Below are 18,107 nucleotides of genomic sequence, written 5' to 3'. Positions count from 1 at the left end.
TCTTCCTCTCTGATTGATTTTTACTCTCCTCACACTCAATGTGAACATCTCTTCTCAGAGAAGATCTACACTCGCATGCTTTTCGTCGATCGACTGAAATCTTCCTTCACAGGACTCTCGCACGTGCTCAACAAACGCAGCATTGTGCCGACAAGACGCCACCACTTTAGTGCGATCGATAGGAAGCAATCGGTTCTAAGAAATATGAATGAAAATGGAATTTTGGGACAAAAAGTTCGGCCGGCCAGCTACCTGCGAATAGCTTTGAGGATTGCCGCATACTATAACTGGCTGACCCGGCGAATTTCATTCTACCAACCTCCAATTAAATTTCATGTCAGGATAGATATCAAAAAAGTTTAAAACAAAAACTTTCTCCGAACTTGGTTGTTTTGATCAAACGAGATGGAACCACTCGTTTTACTGTACGTTGAATTTAATACTTAACTTTTATTTACTCGGAAAGTAAAGAGATTAAGGGAATCTGTCGTCATAACTGTAACGTAAATTCAATGCTTTTAGTTTTAAATAGACTACATTCTTCGTTTTGTTGTCCGGCGCGTAAATAAACAAAGATAAAGGATTCACAACGCATGAATTCGAAAGTTAAATCGGTTGAAGTCAGTGAAACTCTTGAACTCTTGGGGACGTAGGGTCTTTTTCTAATTCCCGTCGTAATAAGTAAAGCCATTCTAATTTTCATCATTTGCTGGATGGATTTAATGAATACGCCAAAAGTTCTTGTGCTGATTTGACTAAAACACACTTACCTTCCGATCCGTGAACTTTGAAATCACTGAAAAGCGACTATTAAAGCATATTATTGAAAATACGCAATTGACTTTTTTGCTAAAATTCGTCGTACCGTTTTAAAATCCGTCCATCAAAATTTTTCATCGTCGGAACTAAAAATCACAACAATGTTTACGAAGCTAACGCGCATGTATTTGTGCAGGACGGCATGACAAATGTTATTCTACAACACTTCTGCAGGTTAGGCAAGTTTTCCTGGCTGTAGAATAACGACAATGCCTTGCGTGAGTTATTTTCATTTATGAATGACGGAAATTAGAACGATTAGTCGACATTGTCTTCTTCGTCGCTCGAAAAAAACGTAGGAAATTTGGCTGGTAGAACTTCTTTAATGATAAAAAGCATTTAAATAGATCTCAGCTCCCTTTGATTGATCGCGTATGATAGACAACCAACTAAAATATTAGGGAATAACTAGTTTTGCAATGTGTGTCATAAAAATGCTGATATTTTTAATAATTTGTGTTGGATTGGACGGGAATAGGCAATTACGACGATGTAGCAACATACCCTATGTCTGTAATAGGTTTCGCTTTCGTCGTTACGAAACGACAGAAATTCGGTGAGAACGATATCAATCCTGTGAAATTGTCTCATGATACTCTCCATGGCAGTGGGCATTGCAATGAGTCATATGAGCGAGGAGTCTTTAGGACTCGTTGCAATTCGCCGTTATTGCACCGCTCCAGAACAGTGTCACGGGATTCAACATTTTCTTCAAAAATAACGACTGGAAATTCATCAATTGTGGGTGCATGGTGTACAAAAGACCGTTACTAAAAAATAAAATACGTCATTAAAACGGCAAATGCCAATTGGTTTGTATTGCCACCTGTGAGCCAATTTAAAAAAAATCGTAGGATAAATTTTTGAGTAACGCCCTTTTGAAGTTATAAAGGGCAGATTGCACATATAAAGTAAATAAAAAATTTCAATGGCACTTCTACAATGAACGTAGATCGCAGCCGGTATTGATTTTTCATGCTTTATATGCCCATTGGCGACCATTTTAGGAGTTTTGTGACTGTATTGTGACTAACCGGAAATGTTCTGAATTAAGTTACCGCTGGGGGAAATGGCCAGTATCGAACATGATTAAAAACTTATCCTGCGACACCTTAAATCACACTTGCATTCAAAAATTAGATCAATGGAAGCCAAATCTGCTATCTATGGTCACGTAGGTGTGGGAGATAAGAATAATAATAATAATTAATGATGAATAAACATCATGAACAAAAAAATAAAGCGATTCACAACGGTCTACTCTGACAACACTGTCAATGCAACGTATTATAGTCTAATATGGCAACGGCGCGTCAGCTGCCGAGCGATGCTATATAAACGGACGTCATCCGTGTGAATCCTCATTCTTGTGACGACTTTTGGAGAAGCAGCAAGCAGCAGCTGAACCATGGACCAGCAGCAGAAGCAGAAGCAGCAGCAGCTTCAGATCGTCGGCAAAAGAGAGTCGCAGGCATTTAAGCAGGAAGTTGACATCGTTGAAGTAAACGAGGAAAACCAAAGGTCCGAGATTGCTACCTTGTGGAATTCCAGAGTTAGCAGTGAAAGGTCTGGAGGTGAACCCGTCGATGCTAACTTCTAGGTGGCGGTCGGAGAGGTAGAAATTAAACAATCGTAGCAACGAGCCTCCGATTCCGAGTTTGTCCAGTTTGGCGATGGCGATTCGATGGTTCAATTTGTCGAAAGCGACGGAAAGGTCCGTGTAAATAACGTCACAACAAGCTCGAACAGTTTTTATATTTAGTTTAGTGCAGAGATGCCGCGATAGTCAACCAGCCTTTTTAGAGATTTTTAGAGATTTGTCTATCACGTCAAGCTTGCGTCAGATAGTATTGGAACAAAAACAATTGCGTTTATTTCAGTTATTTATTGTTTTCTTCATATTTTTAAGAAAAAATACGGATAAAATAATTCGTCACGGTTTCGAAGGAATTGTCGAACTTTTCCTGTGAAATGGCTCATTACACGGACAAACAAGACACAGCACTTATGGTTCTTACAAAACATTAAAAGTACCTTTTACGCTAACCGGTTTCGGGTTTGATCCAACCCATCTACGGAGCGGTGGTCGACCACCAGGTCTTCATCTGATTGATGTCTTTGACAATTTTTCCCTTTGCCTTGAGTCTCCTCTTCATGATTGCCCAGTATTTCTCAATAAAGGAAAACAATTGGGTGGGTTAAGGTCTTTCGGAACAAACTAGACCCCTTTCTCCGCATACCATTCTTGAACGACTTTGCTGTAATGACAGCTTGCCAAATCTGGCCAAAACATCACGGGATGGTGGTGGGATCGAATGAACGGCAAAAATCGTTTCTGAAGACACTGCTTTTGATACAGTTCCGACCTCATTGTCTTATTTGTAACGAAAACTTTCGTTTTTCTGCCACAGCTGCAAATGCCCTGCCATATCATAAATTTCCGTGCAAATTTGTCGGCAAAAATAAATTTAAATTTGCTTGGAACAACCCCCCCCCCGAGCCGTTGTCAAGTAAAATTTTTGACCTGGCTTTTGCCCGAAGTCAGCCTTGACATAGGTTTCATCGTCCATCAGAAGACACCCGTTGAACTTAGTTAACATCCGGTTGTATAGCTTTCGAGCACGGATTTAGGCCACACTATTCTGTTTTATGGTTCGGTTTGACTGTTTGCCAACTCGATACGACTGAATGCCCTCCCCGGAGTCGAATTCTCCTCACGGTACTATGGGCAGCACCTAATTTTCTGGCAAAATCACGATCCGACAGATGGGGAATCCTGTTGATGGTCTTCAAAATCTTACCACGCAGTTTCCGGTCGACAGTTTCACTCTGATGATTAGCTTGAGGCTTCCGAATCGTCGTCACGTTCCTTATACCGTTTGATAACGCGCCATACGGTATTCCTGGGCAATTTCAGCTGTGTAACTAGCCTAGATGCAGACCACAATAGATTTTCCAAATAACTGAGTACAATTTTCGCTTCTTTCGGTTTCCATGTTGTTTGTTTACAAAATACAGTCGGTTTGTGGAACGTCAAAAATACATAGCGTTGAAAAAACAAAATAACCAGTTATTCGGTGGAGCCCCGAAGACGACCGTATGTTTGTTGAGAATTGAAAGGCAAATTCTTCAACTACATCCTAATTAAGTTACATATGCACCGACAAATGATAAATCTGATGATGCTAAGGACGAGTTCTACGACAGACTCGAGAGAACCTAAGGAGACTGCCCGAAATGCAAATACGTAGACCGGGACGCTTCCGTCTTATCACTGAAAGTCATAGCCTTTATGTCGACCAATGATAACAGTCTGAAGCGCTGTCTCGTCTGACAGCGTTAACAAAACTGAGGTCATTCCCTACATTGCATGCAATGATATTGTTAGAAGTTAAGTCTTCAAGTAGGTACTAACCCCTAATATTTTCACCTATACTGTCCCACACCATGCGGTGGGCGCTAATATCGCAGCAACTAATCAAGGACGGCCCGTTCAGAGCCCAGCAGCACCGTGCACGAGCGCAGCAACTTTGAGTGGTGTTTGTCTTTGTCATCCAGGAAGTATGCGAACGCCCCGAACAGTTTATCTTCACTGATTCCTCGTAGTCGTCGGCATTTCAAGTTGAACGGTGAAAATGTCACGTTGTATAAATTCTGTAATGGGAGAGTTTTATTTCTTTATTTACGGAATTACAGCCGTCGGTTTAGACTGTGAGTAACAGTAGTTAACTTACCATAGTTGCCAAGACCGAGAATTATCATAAACCCAAGGCTCTTCTATCAACAGCTGTTAGCAATTGGTTGACAAACCTCCGACCCAAAACACTGGAAGTACCCTTAGCAAATTCGCTTGCACGCAGCGAAGGTCTGTTGTCATTGGCTGTCTATTTTTTTATAGCGACAGTTTTTTTACAATTAACGTACGGGATGGTTGAACAAAGTGATGAAGAAAAGGTGTTTATAGCATCTCAGGGGAGGCAAGACGTGAAGGTGAAAGAACGGAAAATTAGGTAAGAGAGGATCATCCAAATAACGTTTACCGTTGTGTACCGCTACCTTTTGTCGAAGCTGGGAGATCCATGAATCGAACCAAGCTGTAATTGGAAATGGAATATTACAACCGGATTCTTGACGGAGTCGTTAGATTCAGAGACTGGCGAACGGCGACCAATAGCGTTGGTTGAGTAGCCTGCTCACCAATACCTAAGAGCTACGGTGGCTACAGGTGATAAAAGACCGAAGCACAATCGGCACTTTACGGTGAATTCTGTTGTATGCGATTAAAGGTTGCTGGCTGATATAGATCCACCTTGCGGGGAACCTTCTCGACAGTCGCAAATGTAGTTGCGACGCGAGACTCGGGAGATTGCCCCACCTGATGCAGAATCCCCTAATCGGAAATTTACAGCGCTTTTACACATCTATCGCAGCGAGCCTTGCAAAACAGTCCGCAGGAAGCTTAAAGATTTAGTTGGCGCACGGGTAGGTCTTTCTCCAGCATTAGTTCGACGATGTTCCAAGGTTGCTTGTGTACAGCGGTCGTCATTTTAATTTTGGTGTAGACGGAGGATACTTTCGCTCGAAGTATACACACTGTCAAAAAAATATCCCATGAGCTAAGGAGATCCAGGTGGCCCTTCATGGGGTCATACGATACGTTCGTAGCAGCGCTTCGCCCTACGACTTGAGTTGTTACCGTAATCTCCAGAAATTTTACTGCCTCCTCGTCGATACATACATGGGGCACTTTACGCCAAAAGAATTCTGGTACGCAATGCAGTTCAGAATTCCATTGCGGATAGTTAGTTAGTACAGTGGATGAGTAATTACTAAGGGGTTTGAGAGCCGCTGGCCGCTTATTAGACCCTCGAAGTCGCTTGGTACCCGCCCCTATTATTGAATGGAAATTTTTAACAATCAGTAACGCCTATTGATTACAGCAATACACTAAAATTGCAAAATAATTAAGTCTATGGTTTATTATTTGTCGACTTCGTAATGTGCATTAGCATGCAGCGACTTTTATTCTTCATCGTCTTTAAACGGCTTGTTAAATATAGATATCTATATTGAGCGAAAATAACACGTACAAAAGATTCTGAAAAAGCAAGTTTATGTACACACGCTAGCTATTCAACTATAGATATACAGTAATCCACGACAGATGAGAACCAAGTGTCTTTACTCCTTCGTTACATGTGCTTATGAACAGTCGCCGACCTGAGGATGCTTCTGAGGTCTTGTGATAACAGCCTTAGCAAAAGTACTGCGGCCCTTCTGACTGAATGTTGATTATTGTCATCCCGCGGCATCCACTGCCGAGCTTAAGGCGAGGCTCTTGGTCTGTGGCAGCGAAAGTGACCTTCGCTGCTAGGTGGGGCAGTTGCGTAGGTATTCTGAATCGAAGAAGACCACGGTTATTGTGATGTCATCTCGGAACAATCGAACAATGTCCTGAGGTAGAGAAAGCATGTGCGACAGCTTAGAATGCTCTACGCCATATTCGGTTCCACCCAGTGCATTCCGAATCAGGTGAGTCGCTGCATTGCGATCGAGCGGTTTCTTCTGGAGGCCTGCTTTGCGAGTACTAAGCATTTGACTGATTTCGCCGAACGTTACATCATGTTTCGGTAGTTTGAGTGGTTGGAGGAAAGCTTTGCCGTACATATGCTCACCCACCAAATGGACGGTTTGCATCGGACTCATGGTATCCCAAAGGCCATCGCTGGCGAGAATCAAAAATTTATCCCGAGGTGTTAGCATATGGTGAGTAATTTCCGGACAGGCTGACAAATATGGTGGAGTAAGATAAAACGGAGCTATCACCTGTTCACCAAACTGAGGCACTACAAGCTCCTGCAGCTGCTGGCGGGTCCACTTGTACCGGAAATCGCCAATAGCACGTAGAGGAGCCAGCTGACCGAGCAAACGTTCTCCTCGAATAACGGTATCCCGTTCCGTAGCTGGATGTTCATTAAGCAACCGACGGACCTCTGCAACGTTGTCGCTGTTGTGTTCGTTAGTTAACTTTTTAGCGGTCCATTGACCTGTAAACAAGATTAAATGTATTCTACGTGGCTATATATCAATTACAAGAATTTTTTAAACCTGTGTCAGTGACGGTTCCCAGAACAGCAGAACAATCCCCCACGGAAGCTATATGCAGATGTGGTCCGTCAATGTGAGCTACCACAGCAACAGCACCACTCATTGCCACAGACATTGTTCGCAAGCTAGGATTCTCGATGGCTTCCCGGGACAAATCCTGATCCAAACGGAGAAAAGCGTTTTCCAAAACCTGATGCATCTGAAAACCAGCCAGCGTGGTGTTCGTAAGCTCATTAGCAAAGATGTTGAAATTACGTTCATAGAGATCCTTGATTTCACTGACAAATTCAAGCTGCAAAACCAAGCGTTATTATCAAATGATACATTAATACTGCTTAAGTCATGCAATAAAACCTTATCGTTATGGCAGTTGATGAACGAGTGGCTCTGTGCCCCGTTCTGGATGTGCTGCTTCAGATCGTCGGGAGGAACCAGCGATGCGGCTATGTAACGCATCAATCGCTTGCTGATAACTTGAGAGCATGCCGCACCAGCGTGACCATCGAAGATGCCAACCAATAGGCCGGATGTATGTACACAACTGCCTTCACTGCGCGAGTCCTCGATTGGTGAATTTGATGCCAACTGGTTTGTGTCGTAACTTTTGACCGAACTCCCCACGAACTCTTGCGTATATTCGTTGGCACGAAGGACACAGTTTACCTGCAGGTTTAAGTAGTGAATTCGTCAGTGTAAATATTCAACGTAATGTAACGTAATTGCCGTAATTGTAATACAACAAAACAATTAATATACGTCTCTTTCAGATGTGAATATTGAAATATTTTCAATTTTAATCCTTGCGTTACACACAAAAATCAAATAAACGTCAGCGTGACCTACCAGAGCATTATTAATACCAACAACATCCACCAACGTACGGTGTAATTTGTTGATTTTAAAGATGATCAAACAATCAATGTTTCTCACCGCAAATAAATAAGTGAATATGAAAAGCGTAAACATCACCGTTGTCTCCTTGGTGAAATGACATATTACCTATGTATTTATATCGCTATAAATCAATCAAGTAGGTATTCGCGGTATGTACTTGTACTGTACTTACATCGTAAGGCGACAGCTTGGGCGGCCCGGATGAATGCCGTTTTGGGACCGTCTGATGAAAGCATCGATGACCCGCAGTCAATGAAAACAAATGACTTCGCTGTACCAGCAGCCGCTGAACAATATTGGGCATTTCGTAGATGAATTTTAATTAATTTTCTCGACGACTATGTATTTACTTCACTGAAAGAGCATGCGGAACGAATCGGACGAAGTTCGCCTTTCGGTCGCCGTTTAGAGCATTATTCTCAGTGTACTACTAGAGCACATAGTGTGTATACTTTCGTGATACAGTTTAGGCCGGATTTTAGTCAAGTTTTGCACTAATTTATGCAAATTTTCTACAATTTGATCACGATACGCAAATGAGATTAAATACTACGAACCGAATACATAACAGAAAGAAAAGAACACGAACTTTGACAGCTTCAATTTTTTTATCACATTCCTGTTAGTAGATCAAGACATTATATATGGAAAGGTACAATAATTTTGTTTGGTGAGAACTTGGGTGAGAATCAGAAGCCATTTTCGAATACCGTGGACCCTCGTTTGTTTGACCATTTTTAATCTGAATACTTTTTAATTTGAACCCCGCTGGTTTGCACTTGCACGTCGTGTAAACATGGTTCAAATGTCATTCTCAACATGACATCATTTGTTTATGCAGACAACCTTAGCTTAGCTTAGCTTAGACTGATTGCACATATCAATGGTTGCACTCAGTGATTGACCAGAACCAGTGAAATTGCACAATGAATCAAATGAATGTGGTTGGGATTTACCGATCATTCTCATTGTGCAAAATTCAGTGATTCGACATAGTAATGATCAATAACTGCGCCGGCCACGTCCTTGCAATCAGGTGGGAACGGGGAAGGAATGTTAGTGTAATCTTTGCTGTTCTAGAGACCGTGTTAACCTCTGCATCCCTACAAAGATTACAGGAAGGAGTTTTGCTAGAAAGGTTGGGTTTGTTGGATCAGGATTCACCTTGATAAGTGATGCGATCGTTGCTTTTTTGTTTTTTATAAAATGTAGAATTCTAGGTATGTTTTTCGTCTATTCATTATTCATTCGATCGTATTTAATTTTTTCATTTATTATAGTTTTGAGAATATATTTGTTCCAATGAAAAATTTGAATGAGTACTCACACTATTAATAAGTCTAAGCAGAGAGTTATATATTAGGTAAAAGTATTTATAGCAATTTTAACTCCAGACAGCCGGCTGTAGGGAGTGTTGCTAAATCGTGCATAACCGCGACAATGTCTCATCCCTGTAGATGGTGTATTTCATAGTATAGTACGAATAGTACGTTTAAACATAAATACTATTAACCGAAAGATGGTGGTGGGGTAAAATAAGTCAATATTTCGCTTCATTCATAACTCTCGGTAACATGGATGAAACTGGCTACTTATTACAATTTTTTACAATTTTAAACTAGTATTTATTATTATCTTTATCACGCGATATAAGAAATATATTGTAGGAAATTATATGCTTCTAATAGTTGATGCGGTGTGGCGGCAAAAACCGCTTACGAAGTCTACAGATTAAAGTGAAAGCCTGATACCTAAGTGTACTCAGAATCGCACGACCACTCTGTACGTGTCGAAAAAGTTACCTATCGCGTCCCCAAACAGGCGAAATTCCATATATCTAGAGCGAGGGGCAAGACACTTCATAATATTATCATAATATTAATATATTAGGCTCTATTAAAACCCTATAAATGTATAAATAAATGTAACTTTATAGGGCTTTCGGTTATATTATGGGTGGGAAAGGTCAATATATTAAGGTTGGAAAAATATTTCCGTAGGGAAAAGTAATATATTTTCGACAGTGTCTTGCCCCTCGATCTAGAGCTCTGAACAACATAAAAAACGAAACAACAGACAATACATAGTTTTCAGTTGACTGAGAAAATATCAAATTATCTAAATTGGCTTAAAACACATTTGCACTGAACCTATTCACAGCTGAGAATTCACAGGTCTTCCAAGTTCCAAACAACCATCAAAAGAATCTATTCAAAGGATTCAAAGCCAAGCTAATGTCCAAAGGCAAAAAAAACGCATCCTTACCCACCGCACCTTCAATTAATTGAAAGTCGAAACCAAGGGTTAAACACTTTTATGAAATCTGCACAATGCCGATTTACCGTCCCGCAATATAAGGCTCGACCTGGAAGCACAGTGAGCTCATGTAACCGCATTTACGAAACAAAAATCAGTCAATGGTGTTCAACGACATGCGCACGCGGATAGCAAACATGACGAATAAAATCAAAAATGACAATATCCTCCCACGCTTCACACCATATCTGCTTCGCCAAAAAAACGTGACACTATTGTCGAATTTGTTTATTCAATCCGGGTTGAAACTGGATGAATTTTATCTGTCAGATAGGAGCAAATGAACACAAAAAGTTCATCCAGTTCCAATCCGGATTGAATAAACAAATTCGACATATATCAGAGAAAGAGAGGTATTTTACAGTTGCAAGTGCCAATATGAGAAGAGAAGGAGAGAGAGGTAACTAGTTCTAATAAGAATCTGTCTGTAGGATAAACGGTAATGGATCGGTGCGGTGCAGTATTTGCTTCGCGAGGGGGCTGCATATGTATTGATATCGGAAAGCTTGTAATTAGTATGATTTCAATAACGGTTATCACTAAGAAAGAATTTAATGTTTGCATTTAAGTTAGTATGTTTAAAATAATTATATGAAATATGAAAATGGATACATGTTTGAATGTAACTTGATGCATTTAGTGCTGAATTAATTTGTAACCCTGTATGAAATAATACTAATACTTATCCCTCGTTGCTTTGCTTCTTTCATTAACATGGCAACTCGTTGACTCGATGACCGGCAAACATAAACCAAAAACTATATTACAATTCAATAGGAGTATATGGCATTCTTCATTCTCTACGATGAAATTGATCACTATTCTTCATTTGGCACACTAGCAATCACTTCCACTCGCGTTGCAACACACCGAAGAAGTATCTACAACATACGCGGTAACAAAACCTAACTGTTCGCCATGCAGTCCCATTGGACACTCCGACATCATTTGTTTATGCAGACAACGCACATAAACACGATTTGTTTGTACTGACCCTGCGTGTTTAATCGGTTTCACATTTCGTTTTCCCAACGATTAAGATAGAAATCCGATCGGAGAATGCAGTATTCGCGCTTGCAATTGCCAACTAAAACAAACCACCAAAACAATAACAAAAAGCAGGACAGCCAGTTCACACAGGATTCAGCATATTTCGGGTTACCAGTTGTTCAAATTAAAAAGTAACCCCGTTAGTTTGCATGAGGAATCGTTCAAACGAACGAGGGTCCACTGTATTCGTCTTAAATGCAACATCATAAGTTTGTTTTTTGTTTGATTATAGACACATTAACAGCTTATAGGTCATGGCTTCAGCGGGTATGGACTATAGTCCTCGACGCCAGGAGGCGTGAATGCTAACCACTACACCGGGTCACTGACGAACTGACATGACACTTAGAAGAAAATGCTTTAAAAACCATCGTCCTGCACATTTTGCTTGCACACTAGCACCCTCTGTTATGCATGTTGCGGAGTAGCTTGCATTTGCAGGGTTTTATGCTGTAGGGTTTTGTACATTTGAATGGTTTTATACTGAAAACTCAAACCAACACTTACGCGCCGCGGTGTGGCCATGTTGCGAAACATGCTTTTTTGAAAAATGAGTGATTTTTGATTGGACGATGGAATTATCGTGAGTGTCTCGTCTGTTTGTCTGTGCCGAGATTGACCCCTATTAAACCTTTTTGTTTATTGTACCTGCTTGTCTGAAATTAGGTCTGAGTTCGAAACAAACACTGATTAAGCCTGCAAGTCGCAGGCGAAATACGTATCTACTAAATACGTATGATATACGAGTTGGTGCTGACTAGGGAGGGCTCTTTCGAGCTACGTTGGTCCTTGGGCGACATAGTGGGGTTGGTCACGCACCTTACAAGCTAACATGACGTAAAAACAAGCAATGAACGACATAAGTAGCAATTGTGATCGGATCAATTGGCAAAGAATATAATGTCCGAGCTCATCAACCTCTTTCGTGCCAGCTTTACGTTGGGACATGTCCCGGCAAGCTGGAGAGAAGTCAGCGTGGTGTTCATACCTAAGGCAGACAACAAAAAGCCACGACAAAAGCTTTCATTCAGACCAATTCGTCTGACATCAACGCTTCTCAAGTTGATGGACAAAATCATGGCTAATCACATCCGTAATGAGTTATTTAAGGACTCCCCTCTACAGGTGAGTCAGCAAACATGTTTACCGCCGGTAAATCTACGGAAACCACACTTCACTGCCTAGTGATGCAGATTGAAATGTCGGCACTTTGTGCTTTTCTTGACATTGAAGGCGCTTTCGACAACACCTCCTTCGCTTCAATTAATACGGCCCTCCTCAATAAAGGAACTGATCAGCCGACAATGAGCTGGATTCAAGCAGTATTGTCAAACAGGGAAATCACAGCCTCATTAGGAGACACGTCGATGACGATCTCTGCGATTAAAGGATGTCCTCAAGGACGAGTTCTCTCCTCCTTGCTTTGGTCACTGGTGGTCGACGCAGTCTGGCACAAGCTATCACAGCACAGCATGGTTATGAGGTCATTGCTTACGCCGACGGCGTAGTACTTATTGTCAGAGGTAAATTTGACTCAGTGCTGTCTAGTCGTCAAGGAGCTCTAAATACCACTTTTTCGTTGTGTTTACCGGAGGGACCTAATATAAACCCCGCCAAAACAGTGGTGATACCATTTGCTTGGCGAAGGAGACGTACTCTTACTCCCCCTACACTGAATGGCGTCAGACTAAGCTTCTGCAATGAAGTTAAACATCTGGATATTGTTTTGGATAGTAAATTGAACTGGACTGCTCACCTACACTACGTTTTTAGGAAAGCAGCTTCGGCCTTCTGGGCATACAGTTCATTGTTTGGCAAAACCTGGGAACTGGAACCTCAACTAGCCCTTCGGTCATACACTACTATTGCACACTCTTGTATGGTGACCAAAGATGAATCAGGTGACAGCGCAGGCCAAGCTAAACAAAGTTCAACGCCTAGCATATTTGTCAGTAACCAGCGCTATGCGCACAACACCAACTGCAGCCATTGCTACCTTAACATCTTGATGTGAATAAGGAAGCCAAACTTTGTGCACTAAGGTTGCACAGGTGTCGTAACATACTTGAAGGGGACCAAATTGGCCACCTTCGCGTACTGAGGGAGTTCAAATTATCATCCTTAGTAACGACAATTTCTGACTGGATGGAGGCACGGCCAAACATGGATGTTCCATACAGTGTAATGGATACAGATCGCACTGTACGGAACAATGGAAGGCATATTCTTTTATCCGGTACCATCTGCTTCTGTACAAATGGATAAAAAATTGAGACCTAAACAGCTTCCGGAGTCTACGGACCCCGAATAAAGGAAGCTCTTCCACTGGGCAAATGGCCCAACGTTTCCCAAGCGGAAGTATATGCAATATACATCTGCACCAAGATATGTCAAAAACGAAAGTATAGGCATGCGAAAATCGGAATCTTTACCGACAGCCAGGCTGCACTACTGGCTCTCAAGTCCACCTAATTTGCATCCAAATTAGTTTGAGAGTGCAGCACAACTTTAAGGGAGCTTTCCTGCCAAAACAAAGTCAGCTTGCTGACAGCCTACCGAGGCAAAGATCTGATCAGCAATTCATTGACCCCGAACGGTTTCTGGACACCTTCATAAGCTAGAAATAGCATCCAGTTGGTATCAAACGCAGGGCTGTAAACAAGCTAAACAGTTTATTTACCCAGACCCTGCAGTAGTTGAAAAACTACTAACCTTAACGCGTGGTAAACTGCGCACAATCACAGGGCTTCTCACCGGACATTGTCCCGTTCTTTACCATTTAAAGAGAATTGCAAAGGTTTTAACTGGCATTTGCCGCTTTTGCAAACTAAGAAGGTTAGAACTAGAAAGTTCAACGCACATGCTCTGCTCCTATGGAGCTCTTGCGTCTTCCAGGTACAGCTTCTTCAGAAGCTACCTATTAACTCCATACTCTGTATAGAAACTCCATCCCAAGAAGGTTATTGGTGTTATTAACCATGTAGTACCTAATTGGGGCACAGTCTTACAACCTAGCTCAACTCCTTCAATGGGTATGATCAATTCATAAACTGTGTACAGCAATCGGGACCAGCTGCAAAAGACAGTCTTCGCGACTGTCCGTCGCAGAGGCATTTTTGAGCCCACTTCTGGCACTTCTGGCAAATAAAAAAATCGGCAGAGACCCAGGCGACGAAAACGGACCAACGCACAGAGGAGTAACTAGGGCAAAAAGCTGGCCAAAATTATTTTCTTATGTATTAAGTAATATTTCGCTCGAATATGAAGTGAAACGTCAAAATAGTTAATTTTGTAACAAACTGATGCCATTACTAATCATTTCGATTCACTTATCAGTGCAGATTTTGGTTTTCTTCTACCACGCCAATGAAAGAATAAACGAAATTTAAGATACATATTTTTATTTTCTCTGGTATCATTTACCTAAACTTACAAACAATAAAATTGTGAAATGGTATATGTTACTCTGAAAAAAAGGGAGATATTAGCCAAAAATCAAGTAATACCATGTATATTATCTTACGTATGATCAATTCGATTCTTCAGCTGAGTCGCATTGAATCTCTGGCACTTGACTATGATCGGCATCGACGATGTCGTCTACTTTAAGTAAATTGAGAGTTTCGCTGCCAAATGGTTTACGGTTTTTAGTTGAAACCTTACGGCATGAACTCAAAAATGGATCCGAGCTCAGTAGCAACCTATTCAGAATATCTCGATTACAAGCTGTCCTCGAAAACTTTCTTGCAAAATTTTGCCGATATGCTCTGAAGTGCTTGTTTCGCGCCTCAGCAGCCTCCTCGGAAAGTAAACCGATTGGTAAAAGTGCGTGTTCTATAATACTCTTGCCATGCACCAAAATTTTATGCACAGTAGGTGTCATGGGATGCCAATCATAAAGTGATACATACATTCTAGCTGTGTCCATTGCGTATGCCGCAAACTTTTCAGTATCTACACTATGACCACAAGTAATAGCTTCGATGATTATCGTAAAACGATAAATCAATTTTTCTTCTACTCCCGTACGTTCTCAAAGAACCGCCTTGCAGTGTTACCATCGTTTGTATTCCCACAACCGGTTTTCGGCACATCCACTAGAAGTCCTAGCTTACTTTTCATTTCAGCTTGAATATGCTTTTTACTCTCTGCAACGATCTTTTTTCACCTTCAAGACGAACTTGCCATTTTTGTAGTGGTAATTTGTAACTCAAATGAAGAATCATCTCAAAAAAACGAATTCGCGCATGTAATGTTGACAAGCCAAACCTGAACGTGTCTGGGTTTTCTTCACTCGCCTTTTCCAAATTGTTGAAAGTTTTGGATGTTGCTCCACAAATATAGCACCGCATGCTTGACGAAGTATTGCATGCAGCATTGCAAACCTTCGCATCAACCATTGTGGGTTGAAGCGTATGTTTAATTAGAATAAGATTTCCATTGGTTGCATTGTATTTTGAGCTCGAGTGTTCTGAAATTTGTTTTTCGACAAAGGATATTTCATCATTGGTAGTTTCAATGTTTTCTCGGAGAAATCGGCCTCGGATAGGACGGCAATACCTTGGCGACGATGGAGCAGGATTTTGCCATAACAATTTGTGTTTATTCTCAATATTGACAAATAGTCTCAATGGCACAAGAGAACTTAAAAAAATATTTCCGTCAGAATCTTCAACGTTCTCAAATTTCTGTTTAAATTTATCCTGTTGTGAACCATCACACCCGCACTTGGAAAATAGTTCCACGTTCTGTTGTTCAACTTTTGTTAAGGTTATCAGAACTTCATCAAGATATTTACATAGCCGTGTGGCTGTATGATCAAGTAATCCTTGAAGCTCAACCGACAAACAAACTTCAGAAACAGCAATGAATTTTTCCTCTGGATAACATTGCATCTTGGCCTTTTGTAATGATGAATAAGATGGGTAAATTGATTTATTTGAAGCATGAATTACTTCCCATTGATGCCTTGTTAAATCTGCTTCAACAAAAATAGACAATGCATCCGATGGCGAATGTTTATCAACCTTTGGTGATTTAAAATTTGTTAACGCTTTACGATAAGTAGTGGCTTTGGAAGGAAATTCGCCAATGTCCTTAATAATTGCGGCAACCATAGTGTTCCCAGAAGCACGTTGGCTCATCTGCGTTGCATAAGTCAATTCTTCGATTGGCACACTTTCACGAAGCTCTTGTGTCTTGCGACGCTTGCTACGATCACTTGACACACAAAATTCTTTGCTGGGTCGCCCAGCACCTGAAGCTCTCATTTTCTTCCTCATAGGGAAACTCAGAAACCCCTTTAACCAATTGCAGTATTTTTGAGCGAATGTTTTTTTATGGTAAGAACAACTGGACCATCTTTTTCTGAAGTCGAATCTGAATGTTACGAGCTTTTTCTTAGCAATGAGCAGGTTGTCTTTCGAGCAATTAAGTTCTTTTAAAAGTTTTTTTTTCTAAGTAATTAAATTTATCATTTATCGATCCATTACTAAGTTCCATTAAATTATAAAGATATTGTCTAGTCACTATTTTGCAGCCTTCTCCAAAACCTACTGATCCAATAATGAATGAGTAGACTGATCCAATGATGAAATTACAAAAGATAACTAGCTTACCTGCATCGGTGGCCATTGTTTGTTTACGGAAATTCCAATTTAATTGTGATAAAAGCAATAGAATTCAGTCACACAGTTTTTTCACAACACTCCTGATCATGTATTGTCGATTACTTCCTTCCAATGATGTAAGTCAATTGGTTCACATACACACACTTGTCAAGGAAAACGTCCGTACAAAGACTACAGGGTCGCCCAACACAGACTACAGATCACAGAGCTAGCATATGAAGTATTCCACCACGCACACATATTAAGATTTTTTGACATTAGCTGGGAACCTCGATGAGGCTGTTTGCAGTAGGAATAATATCAAAAACATCAAATATCAAACTCCCGGATCCTCTCCCCCTCTCTTCGCTCCCCTCTCAAACCCCGGGATAACCAATCCGCATTATCTTGCACAAAAGATATTACGCAACTAGGTGCGAATTGCCGATATTTCATTGAAAACAATGTGAAACATATAATTTTCAAAAGGGCCGCAAATGCCAGTCCGGACGTTTCCGGATGAGCTTTATGTACCAATTTGTTCAGAATACCACAAAGATTCATTCCTCCATAGAATATATGACCAGATTCTGCAAGATTTGATAACTTTTTTACCATTGAAAAAGCACAAAATTGCAGAAAAATGGTTGTTTGTCAAAACTATTCAAAACAAGTCATATTTTAAAAATTTTAAATTTTCTTTCTACAAACCAGTTAGAATTACTCATGATGAACCTATGTTTTGATAAATATCCTTTGTTAATCTTTTTGTTTACTTCTGGTGGAATCCGTTTCCTGATGCTTGATGATTTTCAAAAAAAATGTTTCAAATGTTGCCAATGTTTGTACACCTGTGAAAACTTACAGGTATGTTTCTACGTCTTTTGACTAAGAGTTCTTTATGCAGCATCTATTTCAGCATACAAAAAAATATATATTGTATTAGAAGACCGAAAAAAATGTTTTTCTTATTTTGGCCAGCTTTTTGCCCTAGTTACTCCTCTGTGCAACGATTGGAAATTTGGAACATGGAACTGTCGGTCTCTGAATATCCTCGGAAGTACTTATCATATGCTTTCTGAAGAAATGAAGAGCTGCAAGTTGGACATCGTAGCGCTACAGGAACGGAAAGGAACGATGTAACATACGACCACTCGGAGTTTTCGAACGGCGGACTCCAAGACCCATCTTTGACGGCGTGCACGAGAACGGTTTATGAAGGCGAACCACGAACTTACGCGTCTGTACAACGAACCCAGAAATTTTTAGGGAGTGGCTCTTAGAATTATTCGGAAAGTGGCTAGAGCTGGA

General features: G+C 40.8%; 1 protein-coding gene across 2 annotated transcripts; it reads right to left on the bottom strand.

Annotated features, from left to right (window-relative positions):
- Window positions 1–5,801: 5,801 nt before the first annotated feature.
- LOC128742890 (pyruvate dehydrogenase [acetyl-transferring]-phosphatase 1, mitochondrial) lies at window positions 5,802–8,355 on the bottom strand. 2 transcript variants are annotated; one of them, XM_053839386.1, is made up of 5 exons: window positions 7,994–8,355; window positions 7,771–7,926; window positions 7,282–7,590; window positions 6,928–7,219; window positions 5,802–6,866 (listed from the first exon to the last, which is right to left on the bottom strand). In XM_053839386.1, exons 1-5 carry the CDS (start codon window positions 8,123–8,125, stop codon window positions 6,190–6,192), a joined length of 1,566 nt encoding a protein of 521 aa, XP_053695361.1. In that variant the 5' UTR covers window positions 8,126–8,355; the 3' UTR covers window positions 5,802–6,189. The 2 variants fall into 2 exon arrangements, with proteins under 2 accessions (XP_053695361.1, XP_053695370.1); XM_053839395.1 differs by lacking the exon at window positions 7,771–7,926.
- Between the last annotated feature and the right edge of the window lie 9,752 nt (window positions 8,356–18,107).

Source organism: Sabethes cyaneus, chromosome 1, assembly GCF_943734655.1.
Source record: "Sabethes cyaneus chromosome 1, idSabCyanKW18_F2, whole genome shotgun sequence".
In the NCBI taxonomy this organism is placed as follows: Eukaryota; Metazoa; Arthropoda; class Insecta; order Diptera; family Culicidae; genus Sabethes; species Sabethes cyaneus.
This window is presented reverse-complemented; position numbering and strand designations above follow the sequence as displayed.

Bases quoted from the DNA above. Each gene is read 5' to 3' on its own strand.
- LOC128742890 (XM_053839386.1), bottom strand. From the start codon at position 8,125: ATGCCCAATATTGTTCAGCGGCTGCTGGTACAGCGAAGTCATTTGTTT. The intron at 7,591-7,770 runs GTAGGTCACGCT...TTAAACCTGCAG, and splicing joins TTGGTATTAATAATGCTCTG to GTAAACTGTGTCCTTCGTGC. The intron at 7,220-7,281 runs GTTTTATTGCAT...TTGGTTTTGCAG, and splicing joins TCAACTGCCATAACGATAAG to CTTGAATTTGTCAGTGAAAT.